At 34.5% G+C, this 18,599-nt stretch overlaps 1 protein-coding gene across 1 annotated transcript in view; it reads right to left on the bottom strand.

The window, feature by feature from the left end:
* The window catches only part of LOC145688423 (transferrin-like), a 147,458-nt gene that overhangs the window by 49,669 nt on the left and 79,190 nt on the right, over positions 1-18,599 (bottom strand). Inside the window, exons 3-4 of the mRNA XM_081762642.1 lie at positions 13,936-14,072; positions 10,957-11,090 (exon numbers count right to left, since the gene is read on the bottom strand). Coding sequence (XP_081618768.1) covers positions 10,957-11,090; positions 13,936-14,072 — 271 coding nt within the window. The remainder of the gene's footprint in view (positions 1-10,956; positions 11,091-13,935; positions 14,073-18,599) is intronic.

Raw genomic sequence — 18,599 nt, 5'->3', positions numbered from 1 at the left:
CTCTTAAAAGTAGCTCTAAGTAGCAGTATTACAACCCACCGCCCCTCCCCCCAGAAGTCCCTCCTGGATCTGCTCCTGTGACTTTCACAACTATGTCTAAAATGCAGCCTTCTTCGTTTCTAAATCTCTTCACTCAGATGAGGACTCACTAAATGATGTGTCATATAGCAAGACTAACATATAACACGTTCATGAACCACCAGAATTCAATATTTTCAAAAGTGTACCATAACACCTTTATCCTCTAAGCGCTTCAGTTACTCCATACATTTTCATTTGAGATAGAACCCAGGATCATAGGCACTAAAACAACCAGGCGGCGCACAGTGGTCGGAAACTGGGAGAAAGCGGTCAAACATCGATTTTGTCAACTTCGCCGCCTATGAAATCGGTATTGATATTTGATTATAAGTATCTCTCCTGCTTTCAAACCCGGAGTTTCAGGACATAGGAATTTTTTAGCTGTCCATAAAATGCATGTAAACATGAACAATGCCGAAAAATCAGTAAAAAGTGAACCAAAGAGTATGACATGTTTTAACCATTTATATCGTTTTTGAGGTCCATGAAAGCGGTTGGATTGTGCATTGGACTCTAATACTGTGTGTTTAGTGAAGAGTTGTATTTGTTATCCATTGCCATATCATTTATATGATAGATTTATTAGTGTTACCGAAAAGTTACATATACGAAGATGTTAATAGCTCTACAGTCTACTCTTATCCTTGCTTATCTGCAAAATAAGGTTTATTGAGTTGACCATGAGTAGTACAAAGGTTGAGCATTGAAAGTAGCTGCAGTCAAGTGCAGCTGAAGGACTCAGCCCTATCTAACGGGCGGCTTTTATTGTTCTGTGTCCTCCCCAATTTCTCCTCACCTTTATTACTCCCTTACATTATTCCTTTGGTTGTATTTTGCAGTATTTAACATTTATGCTAGGAATTTCCGCACTTTTGGACTACTCTATATATATAACTGCACGTATTGCAGCAGAGGCTCATCGAATCACTTTCGTAGTAGTTGTAATTGATTTGGAGAGGACAATTACGTATAGAACGATAGACAGGCGTCCGCCAACTTCCATTGTTTTGGAATAAACTATCTTTGTCCGCTTTTTCCCAGTTTCCGACCATTGTGCGGCGTGCAGTTAGCAAGCTTCAAAAAGGAGGATGGTAGTTAAAAGTGATGAGGAAACTACAGATGCACATTGCATTGTTTACGCGTATGACAAAAATAAATGAATGGTCAAACTGTTTCTTTTTTTAATGTCACAGATATTTCATATAAACCAACAGGAATAAAGAAAACAATAGTTTTTCAACTACTTGTGACTCCACATTGGTATCCAGTTTTTCAGTTTAATCGGTATGAATATCGTATCGTTTAGCAATTGTATATTTATTACCAAATATATGTGTCTCTGTTACAAGGAATTTCACTGTATCAGGAATGTTAACAAGTTCGTTCGTATTTTCTTTGCTAAATGGATCTAGCAACTACCAATGTTACGGTTTTATCCTTCTTTGTAATTTGCATTTTTGCGTTTTTAGTCGGCGAACAAATGATTTACATTATTAGAAACGCCTCGCTACTATCTAACTGTATAATAGATCTTGGCACTAGTTCTAAAATATAAAGAAAAAAATCGAAAAAGAGTACAATATCCAAGGTCTATTCTTGCTCGGAGATAATGCGTTTCAACGCGTTTTTACTATCAGTTGAATGCAGGCGGTGTGATGGCAATTGTCTTCGCTTGGCAGGCAGTAAAACACAACACAGATATAAAGACCATTTCACAACCTCCAGACAATTAATTACAACATTTAGCTGATTAATACTGCAATTGAATATTACTCTGAATTATAATTATTTCCTATTAGTTTTTTTCCTGTTACTTTCCCAGAAGGTTTTTCGACATCGCAATTTGTGTTTCGGTACAATATGAGACTTCCATTGTTTTTAAACGAAATTCCGTTATTAATCACTTGTAATACAGTGTTGTTAGTGTATATTACCATTAGATGTGCTAGTTGATTTGAAGGAATTTAAGGTCTGTTTTAAATGAAGACATTTACCGTAGTATTTGCTGTAGCATATATTCTACAAAGAACTGCTATGGCATGTGCTACTGTGAAAATTTTACACGGTAGAACTTGTACTAGAGTGTTCGAAATACCGAAAATTGCAATCATTTACATGCCAATTGAATGGTTAATAACTTAAAGTATTATAAAGAGGAAACATTGTTTGGTAACTTCGGTTAAAATGAATTATGTATAAATGTTGTTGTACAATCACGACAAAGGAAAAAGTTGTGTAGTGTACTAAAATATTTTTGCTTTTGATGGTGTAGTATAATCTATCGTTAAGCTGAAATGACCATGGCTAACTTATTTCACTAGCTAATACAATGCAAACATCAGATCACAGTGTTGGAGAATTTCGCGCACTTTTTCGTTAACGCAGACTGCGTATTATTATTGTTAAATTCTTAATCGCAACTATTATACCTATGCAGCATTTTTGTTGTTGTTTACATTTATTAGTCACCTCTCATTTGAGCATACTTTTTCAACGGCTGTGATTTTGAAGTTCGAGAACGTTGTTTTCGAAGTCCTTTTGCATCGCATTTCTTTATGTTGTATTAGGCACCATTTCCATTGGTTGCAGTAACTTTTATTTTCAATTGGTAAAGTGCTCAAAAATTTAATCTCAGGCTGTAAGACGTAATAGACAGTTGGTTGATTAGTTGCAAATTAACGTTAAATTTGAGCATTATAATATTGTTACAGTATTACCACACTTGGTACAATTGTACCAAATTCAGCCATGTTTGTCGTTCATCGGTCCGTTGGTACTACGCTGGCATTTTCAGCCCCTCTTGTGAAAAAGTTGGTACAATTCTACCCAATCCAGCACCATTTAAAAAATATTTGTCACATTTTCGAAAGTATCAGTAAGACTTCCTACATCTCACGTTACTCATACTGTGTTTTAATATTTTATTATAACGTACTCTTCACACACGAACTCGGAGATGATTGATTTGGCCATAATACCGTTTTGGTTGATTGGTTATTTTGAAACAGAGGCGCGTTTGGTTTCCTTACAATACACACCGAAGATGATAACTGTTTTCCCTTTTAATTTGCGGCTTCTGTTATGCTTCCTATGCACGAGAAAAGTTTCATCTACTTTCACGGTTGTTCGGGATGTTTTCAAAAAGTACTTAAAAAAAAACACTTTCTTTATTTGCACTCATGGAAGAGGAGGAGGAGTGTTCTAGAACTTTACCTCCTTTAGTTTCGTATTATAGAGCCATGTATTACACTGGTATAAAATAATGAATTCAGCCCTTTTTGTTTCAATTTGGAACTATTTTTCAGCCCACTCCAGAGCTAGAATTGTGGCAACACTCATATTGTATGTCCATACAGACACTCGAGTGGGAAGTACGTGATAAGCAGTAAGCACTACATGTTTTATCCCATACGGTTACCAATTGAATAAGTAAATAAATAAATAAATCGCTTGTATGAGAGGCGTCAGTTGAAATTAGAGCAAGCGTAATATTCATGCAATAATATTTATTTGATTTAAATGTTACTTTGCTCGTAATTTAATTTCACACTCAAAAATTGTTCATTGTTTTTGTTAATCATTTGAAAAATGTATTTATCTCTAGCAGGACTAACTGGATGGATGTAAGTGAATTACAAAATATAAATTAAATCAGTGGAATATTGTAGGAGGAAAATGTTTAGTACATCGTCGCTACGCCTCGAAGAACCGCTGTGTGTTAAAACTACAACTTTTCAGGAGAAGCAGAAAACATTACACTCTTAAAATTTTGCCAAATATACACGGAAACACTTCTTGATACGGAAAAATTAAAATAAAAAATAAAGTAAAAAAGTTTTAAACACATGATTCCTCTGAAAATAGAAGAAACTATATTTTTAAAATAAGTTTAAAATAGTTTTGTTTCTCCGAAAGGAATTTGCTACTTTAAATATTTTCTTGTAATTATCATGTACAAAAAGGATTGGGGTACTCTCACGTACAATAAATTTATAATATAAGTGTGTGAGAGCTCTCTGCACGCTTTTCTTTTTAGTCATGATTAAATGGATTTTCAGAAAACCTCTATAACAGGATTATTTTGTACTTTCAGTATGGTTTGTTTTAATATTACTCTTAAATAAATATGATTTGTTTCGGTTTTAAAGAAAGAATCTTTTTTTTTTAAATATTATTTAATTTTCTGGTTTTTTTTTTAGTCATACCTAAATACATTTTCTATTTAAATTCCATTCTGTTTCCTACATTTATTATTTTTCATACATTTTATTCCTCATAGACCCATCTACCTACGATCCAACTATAAACTACTCATTTCAGGACAGTCAAAAATATATAAATATATGAAAAGAATAATTGACTATTGTATTGTCACCCGAATTATGTTGGTGTGCAAAATTTAATCATTGTATGACGTTAGGAAGTGAGTTAAATCAAAATTCCATCGTTTGAAAACACAATTGAAGTATTGCAATTAAAAAAAAATTGCAGGAAAAGATACTGATACATATATTCTAATTTTAGAATGTATTTAGAGTATTTTACAATACTCTGTAAGAAATCTACGTTTCTACCTAGATACAAATAACTTTCAACTGAAAAAATTAAATGAATTTTTTGAGTTTTACATCCCACGGCTAAGCTACAGGAGACGGTGATTAATGAGAAATGAATGAAATTGTGGAATGAAGGAAGTGGGAGGAAATGGGAGAAGCCCGAGGAAACACGCACACGGTGTTTGTCCACCACAAGGTTCACTTGGCAGGAGCAGGCTTTGAACCCGGGACCCCATGCACCAGAGGTGAACGCTCTACCACTGAACCACTGCGGCTCCCAAAACTTTCAACTGAAATGTAAATAAAATCATAATGGACACTTTGATGTCACCTGTCTAATAATGGCCAGGCAGAGTTGTACTTCCTGCAGTCAACAGTTGAACGCCAGTGGTTGAACAATGAAGAATAAACTTACATAATTACAATCATGACTTTATGTTTAACAAGCAAAGTCCATGTTTTCCGTCTTGCCTAACTGCAGGCACTGCTTTATTGTTATATCTGAGCGTACAGTTTTTAAAGTGCGAGAACAGACAATAAAATCGAATTGAAAAGCAATGAAATCGCTTGCCCTTCTATTGGCAATACAAACAGCAATAGACTGTCGACAGTTCATTTATTCTTTCCTGTTTACATTTATCTAATATAGTTATACTTGCAGGTCACAAAATGATTATGTCTTGCAATTGTAACATTACTTTGAGGAGTACATTACTATTTACTTATATTATAAGTGCAAACAAGCTTCCGTTATGAAAGTTATACGTAATCTACAGCCAAATCATTAGAATGGTATCCTTTGCGTTTAATTCCTGTTGAAGAAATAGAGTGTAGCAACTTCTGTTTAGAATTCAAGAAATAAAATTGAATGTGGTGACCTTAACTAATAAGATGTCTGGCCGGCGAGTGTTCTTCGGAGGTTCTAGTGTCAGGTTGGATCGGGCCCCCCTACATTTTTGGGCTGGCTACCGGCCTGGTGTTAGGGATTAATTATTTAGTTTTTTATGAACTTTCCACAAAGTAAACATTTTTGAATATCTAGGATCAACATTAACAGACCAAAGCTATGTCCACGAAGAAATTAAATGTCGACTAAAAGAAGGGAATTTGTGTTATTCAGCCTCAATCCTTTGTCCTTGTGAACTCTGTCGAAGAACTTAGACTGAAAATGCTTGAAAATAAAATCCTGAAGCGAATATTTGGACCCAATAGGGAGGGAATAGAAAATGCCAAAAGCTTCATAACGAGCTATACATCGTTTAACTAATATTATTAGTTATTAAATCTATGAAGCTCAGGTGGATAGGATATGTAGCCACAATAGTATAACGTAGGAATGTTTTCACCATTGTAACTGGAAATCCAATTGAAAACAGACCATTAGGAAAGCGTAGGTGCAGATTTAAGGACAACATTATGATAGATCTCGCAGAAATAAGAATACAAATAGATCAAGAGATAGCACACCTTTATTTACCGCAAGTTTACCATAAACTTTGTTATGTGCTTAAGATTACCCATAGCCTACCGGCTTTTCTTAACGTTGGTGAGTGGTGGGTATCAGAGTACTGACGTGATCAACATGGCTGCCGTCGGAATTCATATCACAAGTTTTAACTGAGGATAACATTCCACTCGATTAAGGTAGAAACTTCGTTCGTGTATCAAATTGAAGCTAATAAACTTGTCTAAAATTTGATGTAATTTTCGTTTATTTACATAGCCGCCATATTTAAATATGGCGCATGATTCTCTCAAAATTTAGTTTCATTCGCGTTATTATAAATATTTACTGGCAAATAACTATGGAACCATTATAGATATGAAAACCGATCTGAAACAAACGTGATGAGCAGAATTTGAGCTTTCCAACGATATCCATTTCATTACTATATCTTAAAAATTGAATGAGTAATTCGGTCGGTTTTATGTATCACATGGTGTTATATTCTTGACCTCTAATATTATGCAAAGCAAAACGCGTAGGCTACTTTTATTTATCCCAAATTTACCATAAACTTTCATTAAGTGCTTAAGATTTCACATAATCTTTAGTCTTCGGAAAGATTTCTCTCAAGGTTGGTAAATGGTGGGGATCCGAATAATGACGACATCAATGTGGCTGCCACACCAACATGCAATACTTTACTTAAACAAATATAATTCTACAACAAAGCGTCGTAGAGATTTTTTTTTAAAATGTTCATAATAAAGTACCCTTTGTTTTGTGTAATACCAATATATTTCGTAGCTCCAATAGTCTTCCTGATATTTAACCTGAAAGTTACATTTTATGATTTTTTTGAAACATAATGAATGTTTTAAACTCAACAACTTTTAAAACGCTAGGGAAATAAAATTTATGAAAACACAGAAAGTTTCCTAATATTGTGAAGAATTAAACATGGCTTTTGGATGGATAAGGCGATAGTAATTGCAGTTAGAGCCTTTTTCTCAAAGCCAAGAACTTCTTAATCAATACACTGTTGTAGGAATGAGTTAAGATGTAGGTTATGGATAATCTTAACACACAACAAAATTTATGGGAAACTAAATAAAATGTGTTCTTTCCGTTGGTCTATGAGTGAATATTGACCTCTTTAATTTACTAATATGGATTTGTAACGTAATATAATGATAAACAGAGATTAAGTAACAAAGAAATGGAATATTTTTATGTGAAGTTTGTTTATTATGTAATAGGCACTTTTGTACCTAGGCTTTTGAATATGTTTTTGTAAGTACTACAACGTAATATTCTTCTACTGATTAAGTAAAGTTAAAACTATTGCTACATATTACAGTAGGTGTCAGAAACAGTATAAAATTCAATCTTGGGTTCCGCTTAAAGTATTGTTTTTATACCGATCGTATAAAAAGATTACAATTGGTAAAGTTCCCAAAAGATTACAATGGGCAAAGAAGATAGGCAGGAGGGCCGGCGTGACATGTCGGTATATGCCGTCCCCCTACGTTTACAGATCCTACGTATATATATTTGAATTTCCCGTATCACTCAATAGTGGCTTTCTCTGTAGGCATCTCTTATCATACTTTACAATAAAACGTGAAATGAACGGATTCCTCGCAGGTGCAAACACGACATGACACAATTCCTGTTCACCCATATACATCAAGATTGTGGTCTCCTCCTAGCAGTGATGGAATGGGTCATGAGTCACCAGGTCACGACTTTTGTCCTGGTTATCCCGGGTATGAATCTCGCTCCTCAACAGACCCAGTCTATCCCGGCGATCCAGAATCAGCTGGAATATCATCTCTGCAACATTACTGCAAAATTTTATAGTTGATTGATGATGTTTACTACTCAAGCAGGAACATTCATTTGTTTGATTCTCGGTGTGAGATTTCCTAACCAATAAAGCATGTTTTGCATATTTTCTGTTTTCACTAATATAATTTCATATTCATTCGTTTTCTTATGCGAAAGAAATTAGAATAGCCTATACTGTTTGGGGTCAGCGTATATTTTATATTCTAAAAGCAATGAGTTTTACGTGTCGATTCAACTTCGACGATCCCTCATAGTACAAACATGTAGCTTATATTTTCTATGATTCTGATGCTTTTATACTCTAATAAACCTGTATTAATCTTTCAGTGCAATGTTTTGACATATACACACAAACACAAACAAACAACAAATGAGAAAAAAATGTATTTAGTGAAATGGCAGTGAAAGAGTGAGAATTATGTTTGTTAGAATTGCATTAATCGCCTCACACACACTCCCCATTTGCTATGACGACTTCGTTTCTGAGTTCTACCGGGTCACTTAGTCACTCCAGATCATGGGTCTGTTCGGGTCACTCCAATTCATGCATCTACTCGAGCCACTCTGGGGCATGGGTCTGTCCGGTCACTGGGTCACACAGGATCATTGCGAATCATGGGTCTGTCCGGGTCATCAACTCTGATGTGAGTCATTTGTCTGACTGCCTTTTGGTATTACGGGTTACAAAGTTTGCGACTCATTCCATCACTGGCTCCTAGCGCTCTTAGACAGAAGAGATGCAACTACGCCACAATGAACTGTGCTCATGATCTAGAAATATTTGGTGTTTTTTGGCATTTAATGATATACTTATTTCTATTATGTTTGACTGGATTTTTTTCAACTTTCCAGAAACCCAGGTAAAAAAATATTTTATCACTATATACAAGAACTATGTGAAGTTGCATATACATATAGATACATAGATCCATCCAGGTCATACGTGAAGCATAAAGGATTGTACCTGAGTAAAGTAAAATATTTAGGAAACCATTGAGTATTTCCAAATTGGTTCAGATATGTTCATGTTACTTTGCATTAAAGTGGAGTTCAATCATCAATCATCTACTCATGTAGCTTTGTACTGACTGTCAGGTCGCTCAAATTCTGCATCTGACATTTCATAAGTAGAGTCACCTTCTGATTTGTGATTACCTCCTGTTCGTCGATGTTCTTAGCCAGAGGCGGAAATCTCCCTTCAACATTATGGGGGACGGGTAAGACCGTTCCCATATTTTCTTTTAAGCAATGTTCAAAATATTTATGAAGTTGAAAAACAATGCTGTGAAGAATCAGGGAAGCAGAGTTGTCTCAAACATTGGGAGGCAGGCAGATTTGCTGCTTATTCTAGGGGAACAATTTCATCTCACTTTCCTTTGTGGCAATTGGACACAAATCATCACGTTTCTTCCCTAAAAACACATTTCAAATCGGATTATTGGGGGGACAGTACCCCCAGTTCCAAGATTGGAGAGTACATGCCCCCCTCATGCCCCCGGAATTTGCGCCAATGTTCTTAGCTGTTTAATTTTGGCATAAAGAATTCACTATGAAATTTTGACTGTATCTCTAATTATAATTGGCCCATCTAAGTTGTTTATATGAATACTCTTGTTTTTGTGCAATCATTAGCTATCTGAATATTGTTGAATAGGTTGTCTGTAAACAGAGTTTATGATCACAGTCAATGACTGTGAAATTATCACTAGTGGTGACTCACCATACAGTTTCATATAGATCCATAGAATTGTTCTGATTCATGAATAAAACTGATATCCTTTGCCGTTTACAAGTGTTTAATTTATTCAAAAATGGTAAATATACGACTAAACTATAGAGTACAAATAAAGTTATTTCGTGCAACCTTCGTTTCTTCCCCGTTTCATTAAGTATAGCTACAATTATATGAGCTATGAAAACTCAGCAATACAATAATAGATTATGTATGGCGTATGTCTTCTAATTCTGATTAAAGGCACATTCTAATCTATTACGTACATAGCTAGTTGAGTAACTAATCCGATTTGACGAGAGATAATGTTGCCAATTCCTTTCCCTGAATGTTATATTCATTCGGTCACCGCTTTAAGTTAAAAAAAATAATAATAAACGTTTTCTAGTAATAGATTGAATAATTGTTATTAATAACAACTTGTGCTTTTTTATATGTGAACAAAATATATTTTTAGAATAAGGTCTAAAAAGTTAGAAGAAAGTAGAATGAATTAGATAATAAGCTCAAAGAAGTCAGTCTATTTTGTTGTTTTCAGTAGTTTTTCTTCCAGAGTTAAAAGATCTCCAGGTAAGCTATACACTCATGGGTAAATATGGATGAACCAAACGGGTGTAGTATTAGTATAGGAAGTTTTTTTAAAAAAATCTCGGTACGTAAGGAAGCTTTGATCGCAATTCACACAATGCATTCCAAAAAATGTCAAACAAACATATTTAAACTAATTCTGTTTAAAAAATAAACTTCTGTACGTACGTTTTATTTTACTTCACAATTTCTGCTGAACGAAACTAGAAGTATCCGAAAGAGAGAGATTCCGAAACACCCGTGGAAACTATCTAAGAAAAGAACATTTTCTAATACCTACATAACGGTAATTTGGTTCTATCCTAATTTTCTATAGTCAGTTGATCATTGTAACGTTAATAAAAACGTCAACATTTGCTGAACTTTGGCGCAAACTCTTCACGTCATACTTTTTCTTTTTCTTTTTCTTTTCTTTTTTCTTTTTCTTTTTTTGCCTCTTACGACTATGTTTTGTAGATCAAAGGAAAAAGATGATTAATGAAAGGGAATGCTTATGAAAGAATTAGTGGAATGAAAATGTTGGAGGAATCGGTATAATCCAGAAAAAAATCTAAGGACATAATGTTGTTTACCACAGATTCATATGTCCTGGGAAGTTCTCGCACCTGAGATGAGTGATCTATTTCTGAGCCATCATTTCCCTCCATAACCTAAAGGATTAATGTACAAACATCAGTTAACTATTACAATATGGAAGTACTTACTTTCGTAATTGGTATTTTGTATCCAGCTGTCCTTGAAAATCCAGTATGGCATGATTTCTTACCCTTGAGATCAGCAAGTGAGTGAATGTTCAGATTACGTTTTACCACAGCGACGGCGTTATATCGAAATTCCTCTATAATAGACACAAAATATTTAGTATTAGTACGAGTAATAGCGATATAAAGATTTTGTGATACATATAGTCTACATTTATATACTATTTTTGTTTTGTTTGTATTTATATATTTATTTATTTAATTGTGTCATGATTCCAGTGATAAAACTATATCACTTTCTTTATTATCCTGTTCTATCTTATGTTAATCCTGGTTCAAGTATATCGATCATGCGAAAAAAATAGTTTTTTCTGATTACTTTCCATCACAAAAGACAGAGGAAAATTAAGAAATGGTTCAGAAATGACAGACTACGTTAGTTCTAACTCTGTTCAGGTTCGTCCATCTTTTGATCAGTAAATATCGTCTGGAAGTGTTTGTTTAATTGTGATATTCGTATTTCTACCTTATTCCTCATCACAATTTTCTTACCGAGAATTCCTTCTCGTATATGATGTGTGATTTCTTTATTCGTTCTCGTCGTTAATTGGTTCCTTCTGCGTACCTATACCAATTTTGTTATTAATTGATACATTTTACTAAGGAGTATTATCAAGAAAATATCATAAAATACCTCTAGACTGTAAAACAGTGTATTTTGTGTTTTAATGGAGGTATTAATATTACATGCATTTACAGTGTTCATTTTAGAAAATGCCTTCTTTATTGTCGTATATATCTCGTATGCCAATCATTTTCACAAAATGGTGTATACTCGGTGAAAATTTTAGGACCTCCGTACTGCCTATAACTCGGGAACTAAAGATCTCCATGTGAGATTACGATTACTCCATATGTGTACTAAGCAACCCAGGGTCTAGTTGCGCCAAGTTTCGTGAAGATCAGAAGAAGACTGTAGCCCACGTACTCTATATCCTTGTGATGGAGTTTTCTTTTTTTAAAAAAAAAAAAAGAGAGAGAGAGAGAAATCAAATAAAAGCTGACAAAATCTACCATCATGCCATGCTCACATACAGAGCCCGAAGACATTGATATGACATAAAAATATATGTCAAACCTGTCCATAATAGGGCACACACACAAGTCGTAATGATACTAAACACACTGCCAACAATGTGAATAATATTGTCACTAAACACACTGCAAGAAGACGCTAGAAATATTAATTTTAGTGGAAATATTGCTAGTTTAGTCACTAGACAACATTTAAAAGGTGCTTAATTTCTATTCTAACAATGATAAATGAACCAATTGTTTTTGATAAAAATATCCCTTAAAATTTCTAGATCAAGCTACAAAGTGCTACATTGGTAACACTGATAACAAGAGACAAAACGACAACAGCCTCACGTTTCCGCGCATGTGTATAAATTTTTGACGTACTATTATATCATCTCAAACAATGATATGATTGCCCCAATGATCAAAACATAATATACTAATCCGTCAAAACTAATGAAAACAAGGCAGTAGATCATAGTTGCTCACATTTTTTATGTTCATGGCGGACATATCCGTAATGTCAAAAAATCGACATATTTCCTTATGTCCACCATTAGAAGGCAATTCATTTGTACACATTAAAGCATGTCCAAATTTGAAAACATGCATTTTTGTGTCGTTTTGAGTCGTTTCGGGCTCTGTGTGCAGTCAAGATCGGATAAGCTTTGCAGTGCGCGTACACTATATACTGTTCTTGTCCCGTTTCTTTTATTTTTAGAAGAAACAAATGAAGAACGAAAGTAAGTAATCAGAAAGACGAAAAGCTTATTTGTGTGTCAATGAAGAAAGAACTACTAATAAGGTTCATAAAATGTTTCATGAAGCGTATTGTGTACTGTACTGAAAAGAAAAGGAAACTTCAGGAGAAAAGTTTATATATTTTTCTAGTTCCTAGAATTGGCACTGGATTAGATTTCAGTTTAGTGAGGCTATATGAGACGTGGACTTACAGCTTAACGTAATATCCGAACCACATGAGCTCCCACCGGGAATCAGATCTCAAACACTGAAGACTACTTCAGTAACAACATAGCCACCATGGAGAATGTCAGTCTTTGAGAAAAAATCCTATTCTGAGGGAGTTTGTAGACGGTAGATGAAGAAAGAGGCATAACTAATGGATGGTATTAATAACGCTACATCAAAAGGAAGAGTTTATTGCGTATTGTCTTTATTCCCGTGGAAAATAGTAAATGAAGCACTTAATGAATCTTTTTCTTAACTCTTTCTTATTCAAAAGACTAAAAATCCGCTTTTCTTCTTTCTAAGGAGCTCTTATGGTCATTTTTTGTCCTTCCTTAAGTTCTCTTTTGCACTCTCTATTTTTATAGACACTAGTAATCTGCTCAACTTTCTCTCTTCCACTCCTATATCTGATTCAAACTGCTTCTTTTCAATCACCATTACTTTTTTTTACTTTGAATGTTTATTTTGATCCTATGATCTCCCATAACTTTTTCTTATACTTTCTACGCATCAAAATAATTTTCAATTTGGATTCTTAAAACCTTAACAACAGCCATATCATTTGCAAACTGTAAGCACACAATTCTTGAACTTCCTACAGAAATCCTGCATTGTATGCCAGGTTCTCGAAACATATACAATTAAAATATGGCACATAGAACACATCCATTATTTTTCCTTAATTTTGCTAGAAAAATCTTGGCAGTAACTCTTTTTCGCAAATAAAAAAGATTATCGCACAGCTCCGTATGTACCATTCAAATCAAAAGGTTAAAGTAACAAAGTTAAGTGGTAATACGGTTGTTCCGCATATGTAAGCACTACATTGCATTCATAATTTAATTAAACTTAGTATCTCCGATTATGTCATAGCTCTTATTATAGTACGATAATACAGAGGAAAACAATAGTTCAAGAGCAAAGTTATTTTACCTTTGATTTCTTCCTTTGTTCTTAGTTCATCAATTACTAGAAGAGTATCAGGGTCATGAAGTGTCAGGTACATATCCTCAGGTTCAAAGACTCCAACATCCACTATGTTCTCTTGGATTTTCTTCAGGCATTCCACCCTCAAGATTAGAGAATTAAATCACATTAATGTTGCTTATTTATTTATTTTTTAAGAAAGAAATTATGAATCATTTTTCATTACTATCAAAATAAATACATGAAATATTATATTAACGATTTTTGGCGAACAGAAATGGAATATGTATACTTAAATTGCAAATGAAACTGAAATACTGTTAACTGAATGTAAACATTTAGTACGTTTGTTCCCCATTGATGCAGGAGGGTTAAAATAACCCTGCATGCTGGTCTATTAACTCGCTCGTCTTTGGTACATTTGATCTGACAAGGAAAGGTTCTCTCCCAAGAATCGGGGATCCGGAAACTGCGTATATATTTAGATAGAGGAGGGCCACGAAGGAATACTGGTGAAATATGCAGGGCCGACAGCAAAGGATAAATCCAATATGGCCGCCCGAAGGTCATGCCAATCGACTTTTGCAAGCAACCTCTCAGATGTTTTGCAGATTGATATAGGGCCTACCTATGTATGAACACTACACATCTATTAGTTTGAAATTTCGCGGACGTTGACGTATTAAACCCAATATGGCCGATCAAAATGTCAATGTGTCAACGACTCGTGTCTGGAAAACGAATTGTACTATGGAAGTACAGTATCACTAGACGTGTAAAAAAGCATTAAACAGTACAAAATATCTAACCTTTTGACCTAACACTTATTTTTGTACACTCTACAAGTTATACCGTCAAATTTTGGTGAAATATATGGCACTCTGACGCCACAATTTCACCAAAACATATGCCGTTATTTCATTGGCATAATTGCATGACTTTCAACGGAAACATTCCATGAATGATAAATGGGCCAATACATATTTAGTTTGCTGTAACAATGTATAGAATAATTAATAATTATGTGAGTAACGAAAAATATGTTTTTGATTTGCGCTGGGTTCGAACATAGACCCTTGGATCGTACCACGATGTTACATGTGTAGCCACGGTGCCAGTGTTGGCAAGGGTGATATTTGTTATATATGATATGGTTTGCAAACTTTAAGACACGTATTCTAGGACGTTTGTGGCTAGTGCGTTCTAGACCTTCCCAAATGAACAACATATGTTTGCGTGTAACATTTCAAATAGATAACACAGGCACTGGCAACATTTTGAACTTACTGGCATTTCACCTGCAAAATCTGTTCCAGTGAATCGTAGCTGATTTTCATGCGAAACCACCTGAACTGTTTACAGTGTATATTTTATATGCGTATTTCGCGGCTATATTGGATACACGATGTAGAAATTGTGATCCATTTATATTATTTTCCTCACCTACTAATGATAATGGACCTTTACACCAAATTTCGTTTTTGTACTACGAGCTATTTGGTTCAGGATTTTGTTCGGCCATATTGATTTTCAGATGGCGATATTTTGAACCGTTTAATGCTTTTTTACACGTCTAGTGATACTGTACTTCCATAGTACAATTCGTTTTCCAGACACGAGTCGTTGACACATTGACATTTTGATCGGCCATATTGGGTTCAATACGTCAATGTCCGCGAAATATCAAACCAACAGATGTATAGTGTTCATAGATGTATCAATCTGCAAAACATTAAGTCAATCTGCCCATAGGAAGTGGGTGAGAGGTTGCTTACAAAAGTCGATTGGCATGACCTTCGGGCGGCCATATTGGATTTATCCTTTGCTGTCGGCCCTGCATATTTCACCAGTATTCCTTCGTAGCCCTCCTCTATCTCATGCGCAGTTTCTGGATCCCCGATTCTTGGGAGAGAACCTTTACTTGTGAGATTCGATTCCCGTGTCGAAAACGTTGAAACTTGAATTCATTAAAGTAGTTCGGATTCGAACAGCGTCTTATATAGCCTCGGTGCTGAGAAGGAAGTTTAAACCTTAACAAAAATCAAAAACTACTATAAAAAGATTAAATTCAACATTTTCCTCTTTTTTTTAAGTTTTAGTTTTAGTTTTGAGTACCCAAAACCTGACGTGTAGGCTAACACAAAAGATTTTAAAACAATGATGAAAGGACAACAGATAACACCAACACTCTGAGTGCGATTTGAAATCGCGACAGTTAGATCATGCATTCGATCTTGAAAAGTCCCAGTAAAAAAACTATTGTTATTTTTGAAGATTACTGAATTATTTAGTATGACAAACTCCTTCTTCTTTGGATATTTTTGCTAATATATTGATTGCTAATATATTCATTACTAATATATTATCATTGTGTCTTAACTTAGCACCATAAGCCTATTAATTATTTTACTATGTTCTTTTAGATATAGAGTGACAACATCTGCGCAATTAATATTAATTGATAAATGTTTAATGTCTCTTTACAGCACAGATGCAATGTGAGAAGAAATCTACTGTTTAAAGTGGGATCCGAGTCATTTCTCGAATTTTTATCTTAATTAGGTATCCCATCGAGATTCGAACCTGGTACAACTTACGTTATTCCCCTTGCCACTAAGGAACACTTATTCTGTAGAATGAATTCACGTAACATCAACGTTAAATTGTTTAAGCTAGCACGTTTCCTTTCTGTCTAAATACAAGATCTGAACAAAAGTGTGTAGACACATTGCCATAACTCTTAACTGATCTTTCTGACAGAGCAAAGACCATTTACTCTATTTCAGTGTAGTCGTCTGTCATGTCTATGGCATTCTTTCTTAGTTGCATAAGGCATTGCATACTGTCAGCACGTCCGTTCTTATCGGTGTTCTGCAGGTTCTCCCCTACGACATCGTATGGATTCTCTTGTTCCAAAATGCTTCCTGAGAAGTTGTTATTTCATTTTGACGAAGAGATCCTAATCGCATGACTCGTGTCCACGGAATATGGTGGATGTTCGTGTGACCCATCGTCAGTTACTCAAAACTTGAACAGATATCTATCTATGAGATATCTGACATTGTTGTACAAAAGATGTTTGTGTCATGGTTTTTTCCTGAGCGCGGAATGAAGATAAGGTTGCAAGAAACACCAAAAGATAGCTGCACCGAAATCTAAATATACAGAAGATGCAGGATTACATGGATGTCATGTGTCATGAATAAAAGCACATTTACACCATCTTGAAAGCGGAAATGGTTAATTTTAACCACTTCCGGTTTCGAGTAGAGGGTTAACAAAGAGGGAATCTATTCTTGGAACGCTGAATCGATTGCAAAAAAAGAAAAAAGAAAGAAAAGAAAAGAAAAACCCATCTTGATAGCATTTACTATATTTGCTATACAGAAATCAGTATTCAAACCGGAAGTAATAGCAAATTTGAACCATTTCCAAATTTGGTAGCGTGTTGTGGATAGTCATATTATGTTATCTTCAGATGGTGAATCGTTTGCAAGAAACAGCTTCTTGCTATCTGTTACCGTTCTCATTCTATGGTGTGGTGACAAATGTTGAAACCGTAAATGGTTACCGTACTTGAGCCATTTCCGGTTTATATAGAGAGTTACCGTAGAAGATGAAACCTATCCTTTTGACGCTGAATCGATTACAAAAACCACATCTCCGTATCTCTTACCATTTTTGATCTGATACCCGTCGACAAACGAATGGACTGACGCTGAAAGACGTTCTATAAGACTTCCGACATTTATACATAGCGTAGTTTGAAAGTTTAAAAAAATAACATTCCTGTTCGCCATAATTACTTGTTTAACCTCCTATCATCACCACTTTACCAGTGGCTATCTGATTCATGCAACTCACATGACAAGCAGTGCTGCTTCTATCTTTTATCCAGCTTATGTATAAAAGTAATGTTTCTCAAAAGAACTATAATGAATGTAATCGTTATAGGCAGAATCTTCAGATAAGACATTAGTGTTAAAATTTTATTGAATCTGTATTAATTTTAAAAGCAGAATGTATACATATTAAGAGTGAAGTCGTTTCATCCATTCACAAGTACAATGCGTCGATCCAATGCCAAAACCGCGAATGTGCTAAATTTGATTTTGAGTTATAAGCATTTTAATATTCAATTTACTCCGAAAAATCAATATATAGACTTAGGCATATGTTTTAGGAATTGACGATAACTTCGAATATACTCATATTTCACAAATGGAACTTTGGTATTGGAATCTGTGTGCCCCAGCACATTCGCGGTTTTGACATTGGACCGACGAATGGTAAATGAAATAAAATACTAAATAAGAAATGAACACAAATAATATATAAACACAAAAGTACAACTAAAACCTATAAACAAACTAACTAAAATTATCCAGGTTTTAACAACATTTAAGGTCTAAATCATGAGAAACTACAATAAGTTCCTGTAGCATAGACAAACGGGAACACATTTTTTTTAGAAATCATATTTTATTTGCTATTTCTTTATTCAGGTTATACTCCATGAAAATCAAATATTCGATATATTTTTACCGCTTTTTGAAAGGGATTGTACCTAAGTATAGTATTTACCCGTTAGGAATGTACAATAAGGCAAAATCGAAATAAAGAGTGTTAAATCAGGAGCTACAACGGATTGCTTTCATTTGAGTACAATG

The sequence above is a fragment of the Thermobia domestica genome, chromosome 1, assembly GCF_964235325.1.
Source record: "Thermobia domestica chromosome 1, izTheDome1.hap1.1, whole genome shotgun sequence".
Classification (NCBI taxonomy): Eukaryota; Metazoa; Arthropoda; class Insecta; order Zygentoma; family Lepismatidae; genus Thermobia; species Thermobia domestica.
The sequence above is the reverse complement of the archived record's forward strand: the minus strand, read 5'-3'. Positions and strand labels throughout refer to the sequence as shown.